General features: G+C 45.0%; 1 protein-coding gene across 1 annotated transcript in view; it reads right to left on the minus strand.

Annotated features, from left to right (window-relative positions):
* The window catches only part of LOC125304784 (transcription factor 4-like), a 149,500-nt gene that overhangs the window by 55,046 nt on the left and 79,454 nt on the right, over window positions 1–15,000 (minus strand). The window contains exons 7-8 of the mRNA XM_048259282.1: window positions 11,135–11,264; window positions 10,212–10,261 (exon numbers count right to left, since the gene is read on the minus strand). Coding sequence (XP_048115239.1) covers window positions 10,212–10,261; window positions 11,135–11,264 — 180 coding nt within the window. The remainder of the gene's footprint in view (window positions 1–10,211; window positions 10,262–11,134; window positions 11,265–15,000) is intronic.

Consider the following 15,000-nt stretch of genomic DNA (forward strand, 5'->3'; position numbering starts at 1 on the left):
CACAAATGGACACACTTTAAAAAAGCATTTCATAAAAGCTCATGCTATTGTGTTAACCTTCAGCTTTATTTCACTGTATGCTGTGTAATCATAGGATCACACAAATGCTTTGCGAGACTAAAAACAAAACAAGGGGAATTCCACCGATGAGTCTCCGTTTATTTTAATGAACCAATTTGAATTTTATACCAACCTTAATTCAATTGTGCTTGGTGCACAGCAAATCCGTCCAGCACTGGAAGTGTTAATTAGCAGCGGCAGTGTAATTAGGAGTAGCATTAATGTCTGTGAATAGGGAGTAATTTAGACCAGCACAACGGCAGGCAGAAACACACACACACACACACACACACACACACACACACACTGCCTCTGCCTACACCGTTCCCCTCTTTTGAGAGTATTCAATAATTTCAGCAAATGTTTGGTATTTCAAACTGCTCGCTCTCAGCTCAAATATGTCCGAAAGGATGTCCAATTGTAATCTTGAAATGGCATTCATCAGCGGAGGCTGCAGATTCTGACAAACATTAAACACAGTAAGGAGGCAATTATGTATGCATGATTTAATCTGCAACTAATTAATATGCAAATGTATTCATATGTTAGTTACTAAATTAAAAATGCAAAGCAGCCCTTATGGTGATTCTGTGATTTCTGCACAAACAGAACATTTGGAAATAAAAGGAGGGGAAAAGAGGCAAACTTGTGCAAAGTTGGAAATCTTTACTTTAGCCAACCTGTTGCATGGGGGCACATATAGGAAGAGTTCTTATATGGCTCCAAACATTGATGGGCAATTTGCTCTGAATTACACAGCGCAGAGAGAACACAAGGGCTGAGAGAGAACTGTTCCTAGACGTTGAACGACAGAAATGACAGGAAGACAAGCCCGGTAAAAGTGGAAGGAGGAAGGAGTAGAAAAGATGATGAAAGCAAGAGAGAGAGAGAGGGAGGGGTGTGTGTGTGGAAACATCAACTGAGGCCGCTTCAGACAACAAAGGCGCAGCGCAGAGCAGCTGAGAGCTGGAGAAGCACAGAGCAGCGGAGAGGAGAGAGGAGCAGAGAGAGGAGCGAGAGAGCAGAGAGGAGAGAGGAGAGAGCAGAGAGGAGAGAGGAGTGCTCCCCCATCAGATTGATTTCAGGTGGAGCGCGCCGGGGCTTTGTGTGTGCGTTGGTGTGTGTGTGTGTGTGTGTGTGTGTGTGTGTGTGTGTGTGTGCGTGCGTTGGAGCCGGTGGCCGGGCAGAGTGGCGTGCGGCGCTGAGCTGAGCTACCTGCCCGTGGCTGCGTGTGTGTGAATGGGCGCCGGGCCGCTCATGGGGAGGGGGATTGTTGGGCCTGAATAGAGGGGTCACTTAGTGGATAAAAGAAGCCCTGCCCTTCTGCACTGCGGTCCCCCTACTCTCGCCCTCCCTTCCTCTCAGTTACACACACGCACACACACACAGTGTATGTATGCACATGAGCTGAAGCGACCGACGCGACACACACACACACACACACACTTGAGCATAGACAGAGGACTACCTGGGTGGTAACAGTGTCAGAGTAAATTCACGTCAAATGTTCCCTCTACGTGGATCTCTCTCTCCTCACTTCCCTTCCGTCTTGTGTTTTCCTCCACTCCCTCCTTTGATTGGCCTGTGCATACATGTAGAGTCCTAGTGGTCACACAAATATGCATCCTGGCAATTTGGTACATACAACGCCTAAGACCTTCTCCCAATCCAAAGAGCCTACAGTTCATCCCTCCTCCTCCCACCCAATCTCTCGCTCTCTCTCTCTCATTTTGTCTTGCTGGTTTCCATCTCCCCTGGCTTTGCCCGGTGCCAGCCTTAGTGCTGTCCGCTTTTATACCCCCAGTAAATCAGAGCCTCTGGAACCATCTCGCTTCCATGTCCTCTACGTGGGGGGAATGAATACAGCGCCGCACACAACCCTGCTCACTCGCTGACGTCTGCCACACTGCTGCTTGCCAACAGAGGCGGGCGCTTGGCGGACACAGCCACCTTCAACTGGCACCAAGGAGACGACCCTTACACACACACACACACACACACACACACACACACCACTCTAGGCCAGTGAGCAGCCACCCCCAAACAAAAACATACCGAGTGCATTCACACACAAATAACACAGTTCCACATGAACAACGCTGATGGACAGAATTTATTGCATTTTCTCAAACCGCCTAAAGTATCTTAAGCAACACACGCAAATTTAAAACAGAAAAAAATGAGTGAAGGAAGGTTAACGAGAGAAATAAAGAGCTTAAAATGCTGGAAGGAGCGAGAGTGCTAAAAATGGTTGCCAGAGTGGACGGACCTAAAAAAAGGGATGTTGTGGAGCTAAAGAGGAGCGTGCGGGCGAACATGGACTCCCCAGGCAGCGCCGCACTAAACATGCAGAGGGCCACACAGCCCTGGCATCACCGCTTCTGCCCGCCCGCCCGCCCATCTCTCCGGCGCGTTCTGCCAACACACACCTCACTCCTGATCTTTAGATTGTCTGTGAACTCAAAGGATAATCTGAACCAAAACAGAAGAATACACCCACATAAAAAACGCATATAAGCACATGTAGAGGCAGTGTCACTCAAGCGGAAAAGCTTGAATACCCAAGCAAGCTGCAGTCAGCGCACACGTATACACAAACGTGTGCAGTAACACACTGCAGTCAGCGCACACGTATACACAAACGTGTGCAGTAACACACTGCAGTCAGCGCACACGTATACACAAACGTGTGCAGTAACACACTGCACCGCTAACGCGCGGCGGAGTGGGCGGCTTGCGATGTTGTTGCCGTTCTCGGCGCCAGATGCTGTGTGCACTGCTGATGGACACTGGGAGGCCCACTGGCCACTCACACACCTGGGGCTACGTTCTCAAGCACGGCATGCCAGGGCGCTTTCAGCTCCAAACAGCCTTCAAATAGGAGGGTCACAAATCAGAACGACGTGTCCGACTTCCCTCCCTGCTATCTGTCCAGGGTTCCCTGGATTAGCTGCTTTGGGTTTGGGGTTTTTCCGGGACAGAATGAGGTTTTCTCAATGTCAACAATTTCAATTTCACATGCATCATTTCATAAACCCAATTCGGCATGTTTCAAAGCATGACTGATCAGCTTCCCTAATTTTTCTTCAACTATTTCAGTGTATCGCTCAAATCCAATTTAGAGGTCATATATTTGACATCTATCAGTTTATATGTAGGATAAAAATTCCCTTAATTTCATCATAATGAAAACATACAAATGTAAAAACATTCCTACATTTAGTTATTGTTACGCCTTTTCTTAAAGACCTGAAGCTATAGTTTATCAGTGCCATCACGGTTAGTGTACAAAGTGAAATTTGACCAATATGCTTCAAGTACTGTAGTTGGTTCAATAAGAGCTAAATCTGCGATAACATGAGAATGTCTGCATGTCTGGTTATGACTGAGGTCTCTTTAACCATCCAGACCCTTACTGACCAGTCGCTCTCAGAGGAAATCGCCTCAATTTCCTTTCTGTGCATCACAATGGTGTCCATACACACCCATGCGCAAACGCGCGCGCACACACACACACACACACACACACACACACACACATTTAGACCCAAGCTGGGATACGCATACGGATTAAATAATGTTTCAAATGTCTTCTGTAATGGATTTTACAGCCTTCAAAGCATTTTAAGTATTTATACAACAATACCTACTCTTATTACGCACACGCACACGCACACGCACACGCACACGCACACGCACACGCACACGCACACGCACACGCACACGCACACGCACACGCACACGCACACGCACACGCACACGCACACGCACACGCACACGCACACACACACGCACACGCACACGCACACGCACACGCACACGCACACGCACACGCACACGCACACGCACACGCACACGCACACGCACACGCGCACACGCACACGCACACGCACACGCACACGCACACGCACACGCACACGCACACGCACACGCACACGCACACGCACACGCACACGCACACGCACACGCACACGCACACGCACACGCACACGCACACGCACACGCACACGCACACGCACACGCACACGCACACGCACACGCACACGCACACGCACACGCACACGCACACGCACACGCACACGCACACGCACACGCACACGCACACGCACACGCACACGCACACGCACACGCACACGCACACGCACACGCACACGCACACGCACACGCACACGCACACGCACACGCACACGCACACGCACACGCACACGCACACGCACACGCACACGCACACGCACACGCACACACACGACACGACACGCACAACGCACACGACACGCACACGCACACGCACACGCACACGCACACGCACACACGCATTAACACACACACACACACACACACACACACACACACACACGCACACACACACACACACATACATTTAGACCCAAGCTGGGATAATGATGGGATTAAATAATGTTTCAAATGTCTTCTGTAATGGATTTTACAGCCTTCAAAGCATTTTAAGTATTTATACAACAATACCTACTCTTATTATTTAAACTTTCTCTTTCTGTATTTTTCAATAAATTTTCTCAAAACAATGAATTAACAATATAATTCTTTAATAGGTCAACGTATGTCATTTAAGTTCAAGAGGAAAGGTTTCCAGTATACTACATTTAAAAACTGAAAACAGACATGGAATAACATCCCGATCAATGCTTTACACAGAATGCCTTAAACGCTAAATCACAGACCTACCAGCCAAAACATGACACAAAAGTGAAAAAATGAAAATGTAGAAGCAACAATTTTTTTTATTAGTATATTTCTGAAATGTGTAATTAACTACATGCAGATAGATTTAGAAAAAAATATATATAAATTTATATTTTCTGCGACCATTGAATCTATTTTAATATGGAAATAAAGACATTGATTATTTTATACATTTTGTCAATAGTCTACAAGACATATAAATATATAAATTATTTTTCTTCGACTGTCAGTAAGAGCAAGGACAGACATGTATGTCTGAATAGCGCTTGCTAAAGGGTAGTGTTTCTCTGGCAACACCAGTTGTTGTTCAATGCCACGGCGGTACTTCTCTGGCCTTCCAAGCCAAGCGAGCGACGGATATGCCGCTCAGCCAAACAATCCGACACAAAAGTTCCTTTAAGAAACAAAGCGTGGCCTTCTCTCAAGTAAATAAACAAAGCATCGCCTTCACTCAAGTAGAACCTCGCACTTGCCATTGGTACACGGCTGCTCAAAATGGCCGCTTTAAAAAAACGGTATTGAAACCACGGGTCGAGTAAAACAACAAAGGAAAAATAAATAAATAAACGGAAACTAAAGACAAAAAAAGCTAAATAGTACAAACAAAAACACAATAAAAGGCATTTAACCCTGCGTACTGACAGGACGGTCTTGTGAGCTTGTTGGTCAGCTTTCGGAGCAGGTGCTGAGGTGCTGCTGAGGATGGCGGTGCTGAGGGTGCCTCATCATATGCGGCGACCAGAAAAAAGAAGCTTTGCTAGAAAATAACCCCAGATGACCGCCTTCTTGCAGTGTCCAGCTCCTCAAAAAAAGCTGGTGTCAATGGTAAAAACAGAAAACATTTGCTCACCAACTGTGTCTGTGGATATTTCCTCTCTCTTACAGCTTGCAAAAAATTTAAATAATCTGCAGATAATCAAATAATCGAATGACACACAGACATACCGCCTCCTTCTGCTTGTCTTTTTTTGGCTGAGCCTAAAAGGCAATAAATAAGGGCTTAGCATTTATTTTACACACAGGCCATTTGTGAGGCCTTAATATTATTCTCAAACAGCGCAGCAATATCCAAAGGGATACAGCCAAACCCACACAGCTGTTCCTCTGCCGTTTCTTTAAAAAAATCATGAGGTCATCTCGTGCTCCATTCTGCTCCAGTACGCTCTGAGACTCTGCCTCCTCTCTCTTTTCTCTCCGTCAAATAAACAAACGGAACAGTCAAGCCGACAGGTAAATCGATTTGAGGGAAGCCCGGCAGGATTCACCTTCTCTGCCCCGGGCGTTATGTACTGTGTGCACTAAAATCAGTGTTAATATCCCTGACAAATACAAAAAGGCTCCTCTTTTAAAACAGGGCTCTCGAGATCTCGACATGAATGACCGTGCACTTTCTTGCATTATAACACGAAGGTGAAACGTGCTATGAATCCAGCGGGGGTTTGGAGGAAATGAGTCTTTTAGGGAAAAAAAAAAAAAAGAGGAGAAGAGAGCGAGAGAAAGAGGAGGAAGGAGAGGCTTGGAGAGCATGTGACCTCCTCGGTCTGCGTCTGGATTTTGAGGGGGAAATGTGCGGCGGAGAGAGCAGAGAGGGAGACTGCAGGCCTGTTGAGAGCTGCCTTCTGGTGAAGGCTTTCAGCGGCAGGCTGTGTGACTCACAACCAGAGCCTTTCGCCCCTGGGGGGCCACGGGAGACGTACAGTATGGGGGCCTGGGGGGCCGGGGGGGGCCCCACCCCCGCTTTAATGGGCACCATTCTCCAGGTTCCTGCAGCAAATGCCGACAGCTGGCACCGAGACATTTCCTTACCCGTCTTCCTTTCTTTTCTTTTTTTTTTTGCACAGTTTCTGGGCTGTGGCCAAGAACTTCACCTCCACCCTCCCTGTCAATCATCCTGTCACCCTGGAAACGCACCTTTAACGCTCGTCTCTCTCACTTTATCATCCGTCCTCCTCCGCCCCTCCCCGCCCCGCCCCCACCTCCACCCAGGTGCACTCGGTGGCTGGTACCTCGGCTGTTTCAGCAGGTTAACGTCTGCTAGCCGTGTGTTTCCCCCCCGTCTCATTCCTGGTTGTTTTTCCAGCGTCCCCCTCCAGTCTTTTTGCATGTCTCAGCCCAGTCATGGAAGAGTCTAGAAGGCCAGCTGGACCCACAAACAATTAAGTTTACTGGATGTCTGGGGAGCAGGCTGAGAGAGAGGGTAGAGGATGCTAGGCAGCCACGGCTCAAGGCGCTTTTGTCTGAAAATGTCATTGTGCGACATATGCTAACACCGTTGTGGAAACCACAAGAGCACAGTTAAACGCCAGTAAAGTATCTTAGCCACATAAACCTGTGCTGTCCAGGCTTTATTAAAATGCATAAACTCACCAATTTGTCTGTGTCATTAAAAAAAGGCAGCAATTTAGTGTTTAACCAGACTAAAAGATAAACACCACTGGAAAAACATGGAAATTCAAATATTGTTTAATGCCATTTTTGTGGGGTAAATCTTTAAAAATTAAAAAGACAAAGTTAATAGAATAATTATCATAATAATTAACACAACCAATTCTCTACAGTAAACAAAGACAATGCCTTTATAGGGTTATTGCACTCTTGAGAACTGCATTAAATGAAAAAAATGCCTCATTAACAAACTTTAAAATTCACTTTGTAAAATTATTTATGCACAACAGAAGTGTGTAAGGCCAATTTATAAATTGAAAAAATATATGGATTTGGTTGTACGCATCAGAGGCATTCTCACACTGTTTACACAAACATGGCGGGAGGGAGAGAGGGAAATCAACAGAGAGCTTCAGAAAAAAGCCGGCGCAGCACTGAGAGCATTTGCAGCTCTCCTGAAAACCTGTAGGGGGCAGAAAAGCTCAGGAAACAGGAGAAAGAGCTCACTGGAGATCATCCCTATTGAGCCCTTCACTAGACCCAACTTAATTTAATTAACGCGGTCTACTTTAAACAAAATCAGATATGAACTCACGGGAGCTCAGGGAGCTGAAGCGTGAGGAGTGTGAGGCCGCGGCCCTGACTGAGATGGAGGTCTGCCGTTTTTAGGAAAAACTCCATCTTCTAATTCCCACATCTCGCCAACCCATCCATCACTCATCACACAGCGCTGCATCCATCACTCACCTCGGGGGGCTTTGTTTTTTAATTCGGAACAATAGATCAACTCCAAAATCAACTTTTACCTAGACGCTTTGGAGAGACTAACTAGCCACTAATAGGGGCCTATGCGGATGCATTTCAGACATTACCAAAATGTATTTAGGCATACAATGCATGCCATCAAATATGCAATTGTAGAGATGATATTAAAGAGTGAGAGAGACAGAGTGAGGGAAAGAGGCTGATGAAGAGAAAGATATATAAAAAAAAGAATAGGCAGTATTGCATGGCCTCTGTAGCTAGCTCTGTGGCTGCTCAGCGCAGGCCAACAGTGATGGCCATACAGCCTGGAGGTGAGAGAGCAAAGCTGGAGGAGAGCAGTGAGAGCCACTCATCTCGTTCTTTATCGCTCTCATCAAACTAAGAGCTCCGCGCTCGCTGCATTCTTAGGCCCTAGCAAGGCGATTAGCAGAAAGAACACAGCCCTATAAACTCCATACATAAATAAACAAGTTTTAAACACACGCACACAAACACACAATCATAAAAGCATTCAAAGGACAAACTGAACTGCACGCTGCCTAATGTGAACTAATTTCCTTTTGATTACCACATCATTCCAAGGTTTCTCTCATGTGACAACCTAATTGTAGTTTAAGTAAATTAACTTCCAAAACATTTTGCCTTACAATAATATGCTTTGTTGGGCAATGAAAACATCTTTTTCTTTTCTCTTTTTTGGAGAGTAAAAGTTGAAATGCCAGGCTAGGTCGACAAAAACATCAAGTTTTTTTTGTTTTCTTTCAACCACAGTCAATAATTATCTACCTGGCCGATCAAAGCACAATTGTAAGCTCCTCGTTTTAAACGGTAATTCCAGATTTCCTGGCAGATGCCTCTATGTAAGTAAGCGGGCTTGAGCTGCATGGACTGGTCTCACAGCGCTTTTCTGTGAGGCTATCCACTGCTCTGGCTACACTTTGAGACGCTGACGAACATAAGCTATGGATATCCCAACCTGATGTCACAAGGAGGGCAGGATAGAGCACTATTTTGCCAAAAATATCCAACTTGTGATATTCTGTCCAAATATTCTTATCAGACTCTGAGAAGCAGTAGGGAAATATCCTTAACTGGTGGAGGTACCATCAAGATTTAATCTACTGAACCAATAAAGAATTCATGTAGAACCATAACAAACAGTTGCATGAATGCATGTTAATATGATTAATAAATAACATATCAATGTATTCAATATTAGTCCGTCTGTGTCAGTCTGTTAGTAAGCCAAGAGATAGAGTTGTCTCCAACGTTGTGAAATAAAATTGATATGAATGAACCAATGTGTCACAGAAAACACGCAATGTTACCATGACGCAAAAGCAGCATTGAGAGAAACAACGGAAGAGCCATGGTCCATGATGTAACCATACTATAAATAAAACGTAAACCCCCAAAAAGTCAAAACACCTGTGCTCACATACACAGCCAGGGAAAGACAGCCAGAGCCACTCTAAAGCAACTCAGAGTAAAAATCAAGAAATCTTTTTTTTTTTTAACTTCAATTCTGAAATGATCATGGTAAGCACAAAGAAGGAATTAAAGATCCACCTTGTTTCTCGGATACTCCCCCCCTTTTATCCCTTTTATCTGACCACTCATACTGTGAAGGCACACATAAATGCACAAATAATGTACCAGACAGTCACACGCAGAGTCCGGGGTTGGACATAAAGACCACCAGGACAAGTCATTTATCCCAGCGTTGTTAACTTCAAATGAAAGATTACATACACAGCCAAAGGGCCTCAAAACATATACCTTATACTCAAATTAAGCGATCTCTTTGAGCTCCTTAGTAGGGATGGCTGTACGGTGGATCACTGAGTAAGTGGACATGCATCACTAAGGCAGCAACAACAACAAAAATCTTTTTTATAACCCCTCCACGAATTTAGGGATTTTAATGATTCAACAATCATAACACAAGTTATAAAGATTTGCACATTTCATTTTTTATGAATCATTCTGTGACTGTATTATGTTATTAATGTTGAGTGTATGACCTGTTTTGAGATTTACATGATATGGTGTACATGAGGACTAAAGTTGAAAAGAAAAAATAAATTGAAAGGAGTAAATTTCAGCTGAAAGTTAACATCAAATTCCATGCAGCACACAGGGTTTTAATTCCTTTTCTTTAATTCTGGCAATGAGCTGAGGAACGTCTAGCTCTGTAGAGAACCAGAACGCGTGGTATGACTGGCACTACCCTAATACAAACTCAACATGAGTACAATGAAGTCAAAATAATCACTTACTGAAGAGGGTAAACCAGGGGGAACTTTCCGAACTTTCTTTGTCTGGACCTCTGGGGAAAAATCAGAAGAGCAGAACATATTTTTAACATGACACTTTGACAATGTCTGTAATACTTTCCAGATGATTGTTTTCAATGGTAATCCTTGCAGATGAGATGAAATGGTTTTACACACACACACACACACACACACACACTTTCCCTACAAGAAAGGGCAAGCTAAAATACCAAAATTAGATCAATCGCAACATATTGGGCTAGCAAGAGACATGGCAGGATTGCTAAAGGTTTTTAACGCAGTTAATTCCACATAGGAATGTGTGAATGTGCATGGTGAGAAGGAAGGTGAGACTTTGATAGAAATCAAAGTGAGTGAGAATTGCCCTGAAGGCTTCTGTGCCTCAAGGCTGCTTCTTCAAGGCCTGATGTTTATTCCACTGTCACTTCTTGTAATTCTTTTTACAACAGCAATTCACACTGACACATTTTTTGTTGTTATTTTTGAGCGCACACACAGACACACACAAAAAAATTCAATTGAACGCACAATGGGGAAATACACTGCATGGAGACACATAATCTGATTTTAACATTCACCCTCATATTAAAATGTCTCAACAATCAAATTATTCTTTTTTTATGTTTTGGGCCAAATCCTCTCAACATTTCATCTTTTTTTTTTATTATTCTGGTATGTTTTAAATGAATGATCGTTTTGCTCTAATTCTGCCCTGTATGTTTACGGTCATTGAAAACTATGGTCAATCCCTTATTTGAGAAGAGTGTATCCTGCAATGTGTCATGGGCGAACAAAGCATGTTTTTAAAAAGAGGTGGGTTCACAGAAGAGCAGAGGAGGTGTAGTGGGGAGGTAGAAATAGTGGAAGATGAGAGGAAGAAGAGATGAGAGGAAGAGGAGGCTCACCCATGTTGTCGCTGTGCATGGGTCTCCGGCGAGGGTTGCTGCCGTAGTGCTGGTAGTACTGGGAGCCTGGCTTGGTGGGTGACACTGTTCCAGGGCTGACCATTCCCATCTCTCCCCCCATGAGATTCGGCTACCAAACACAAACAAAACAGAACATACATATACCTTGATAGTGGTCACTTACCACAAAATTAAACTCTCTACAAATGATGCGCCCTGTTATTTTTAAAAACTGTATGTGTGCATTTCAGAACATAGGGTTATATGTGATCCTGTGTGTGTGTGTGTGTGTGTGTGTGTGTGTGTGTGTGTGTGTGTGTGTGTGTGCTTATAACATTATATAATAAACTTATGCAAAAATAAATATTGTTATGCGCAGTCCAATGATTTTCTTTTTTTATTTATTGGGACAAATAATACTGTGTGGACTACAAATCACAATACAGAAAGATCAATGCATAGCAAAGTCAAAACAGACATTGCTATGAACTCTTGATAAATCCATGTCATCAATCAGTCAACTTTCAAATTCAGCGGGAAGATACAATGCATTTCTTTGTGTCCATAATAAAACGGGCTACTTGTATTCAACACATATTAAAGGCCAACATCAAAGAGAAGACCCATTGTGCGCTTATCCTTTCTTTTCTAGTTGCATTTTAAGAACCTGCGTGGCCAGTGTTCAGGAAAAAGTAGATCAGCTTTTAATTCCTAAAGTCAGCATCACTAAAAAAAAAACAATATTGTAAAAGCTTGTTGTTACACTGTTTTAGATATTACAATCACAATCAATTAAAAAAAATACAGAGGGATTATCTCATTGGCTGGTTCTTTTCCATTACTAATACCCACAATTATGTAACATTTTAGATACCTTGGTCCTAATCTGTTGTAATTTGTACATTTAAATGTCTGAATGAGTGTCTCTGTCAAATTTCTTCAAACTAATACACAAGAACACTTACCTAGAGCAAGCACATCCCCTGACCAAAGGCTGCATGGCTAACAAAATTGTCATCATCAAATTAAATCATTCAGCAACTACAACGGCATGTTTGTTTACTTCAGAACTTTTCCCAAAAAAAACACAAAGAAAACCAGAATAAGCAAAACAAAATAAAAGTGACAGGTTGATGCCAGACATTCTACTGGTCGGTCGGGTTGCGAGTGAGTCGCGAGAGCGACGCTGAAGCCCCCTGAAACTTTATCGATACTCGAAGTTAACTTCCAGAGAGTGAACTAATTAGTGTGGTTGATAAAGTGCAAGAAAGTGTTTGCCCTAATCTAAATTCCAATCACTGTGCCTCTCACAACAGACTTAGTGATGCTTCACTAGGCCGCCATTCACATGCAAAACACCCTAAATAGGCCAATTACATCCCTGCTCCAGGACCCTGCAGCCATGCCACAGACCCCGGCATCGCCAGCCTCTTGCGCGCTAAAACAAAAGGGGCCTTGTTTTAAATAAAGTCATCCCCCCCTTTCAGCTTTCTCTATGATGGGGTGGGGGTAGTTTTTTTTTGGTGGTGGTGTGTGTGTGTGTGTGGGGGCAAAGGGGGGTCAGCAAAACTAAAAACAAAAAGTGTCTGCATTGTCTAGCAGACTTTTTCTCAGGCCTGAGTCACCCAGGCAACTGCGCGCCGCCAGACATTCTCATGCAGCCGCGGCGACGGCTGCCGCTGCCGCTGCCGCTCACGATGCCCAATTTCAGAGCTGACTGGCGGAGCCCAGCTGGCATCCAGGGGAAATATTAACAAAGATAAATGACAAACACCTGAATCGGCGAGAAGACGCCCCATGAAGGATTAAGCCTTGGCATTAATAGCAGTGGGTATGCCTACTTGGGCACCAAATGATGATTGCAGAAAGGAGAAGACATTAGCATAATGGCACAAATGCAAAAGATACAAACACACAAACAAAAAAAACATGTAAACAAGAAAAACGAGAGACAAAGAAAATATGGAGGAAAATGCATCTACAAAGAAAACAAATTTTGATGCACTACCATTTTCCAAGTCCGGGGTGTTTATTTTTTTATTTTTTGGCTAGATAGAAACTCCAGGCAGACGGTGGACAGGAAGATGGGCAGTCAGGGTGTGTGTGTGTGTGTGTGTGTGTGTGTGTGTGGGAGTTGTGTCCCCCAGACCCCGAGACTGGAGCGCACAGGGGACCCATGGCCACAGAGCGCGCTCACACAGCCCTCTCCAGCATCCTCCCTCTGACTTGAGGCCAGGGCCCAAACTAGTCCGCTCTGGTCCAGTCCAGTGCTCTGATTAGCCTGGCCAACGGCACACAGGCGCTGGCAGAAAGGGCCTCTCGGGTTGGAGACAGGGAGAGGGATGGAGAAGAGAGAGACAGAGTCAGACAGAGAGAGGCAGAGGGAGAGAGCAGTCACGTTCTCTGATGCCTGGCTGGGTTTGTTCCTGGGGTCACTGAACGGGTAGAGCTTAAAAAGCAACTCCAAAAACCATAGGCTAACTTGGTCCATGTCTCTTTTGCAAAGTGACAAGTGGGTGAATAGAGCTGTCTAGCAGCAAAGACGGAGTTGTTTTGAAAAATGAACATATCTTTCCCAGGCGCCTAAAATCTTTTCTTAATCTCCCTTAATCCTTGTAACTGCATGTTTGTGTGAAGCAGAGTAGGTATACGTGACCGCCTCTAAAGTCATACAAGCATATTATACACACAATGGAAAATGTGTTCAAATAATTACAAGTGATAACAGCATAATACTGTGCTTTTGATGAACATGTTAGACGGCGGTTTAAGATCACGCTAATTCTGCCTCTTTCCCTGTTACCCATCAGAGGTCAAAGGTTATGGGCTATTCAGGCCCGGCCCCCTCCTGTGTGCTGTTGGGGGAGTCCAGGGCGGTCTTGTGATGACACTGCAATAAGTCATACGGTCAGAGAGACACCTACATACCCACACACACACACACACACACACACACACACACACACATGCATACACATGCATACACACAGACAGGGTCAGGCTTTTGTGCAGCTCAAAGCCCAGTGAGAGAGTACCCCCTCCCCCCTCTCCGTCTCCTCAGTCTGGTGTGGAGGAGGCAGGAGGAAATTGATGGCATCTGAGTATTCTCTCCAGTCACGCGAGGGTGGGGTGTTCAGGGTGAAGCAGTGGAGGGGCGAGTGTGTGCGTGCGCGTGCGTGTGTGCGTGTGTGTGTGTGTGCGTGTGGGCAGGAAAGAGTCATTAATTATAAGGAAGTGCTGGCGTTGCATGGTGCACCTGTACGCTGGCTCCAGCTGACTCACACAGACACTAGCAAGGGAGCAGGAGACACGTGTGTGTGTGTGTGTGTGTGTGTGTGTGTGTGTACTACTACCATCAAACATACACTGTATTTGGACAGTATACTGTGTCGCACAGACAAAGAGCTCAGTTTGAAAAGTAAAAGTAACGGTGAGGCATGGACCTTGTTTTACATGAACTCAGGGTGCTGCAGCCCAAGCTTCCATTCCACCTGTCTACCTACATGATGTAGCAGCTGATGTCACACGGGAAAAAACTGCAGCCCTATAGGATGCCATGAAACGCATCGCAGGAACATTTGCGTTTACCTGCGTCCAACACCTGCTGATGGCCTGCACTGCCCTGGATATGCCCGTCTTCTCACATTCACAGTGCCAGAGCTGAACCATTACACACACAGGAGGGCTCTGACCTGCTCTGTGTGCATAAGTTTGTCCATAAGTGCAGGCGTGTGTGTGTGTGTGTGTGTGTGTGTGTGTGTGTGAGAGAGAGAGTGGGTGTGGGTGTGTGTGTGTGTGTGTGTGTGTGTGTGTGCGTGTGTGTGTGTGTGTGTGTGTGCGTGTGTTCTCAGAACGACAGTGCAGCA

This window comes from Alosa alosa, chromosome 12 (genome assembly GCF_017589495.1).
Source record: "Alosa alosa isolate M-15738 ecotype Scorff River chromosome 12, AALO_Geno_1.1, whole genome shotgun sequence".
Lineage (NCBI taxonomy): Eukaryota > Metazoa > Chordata > Actinopteri > Clupeiformes > Clupeidae > Alosa > Alosa alosa.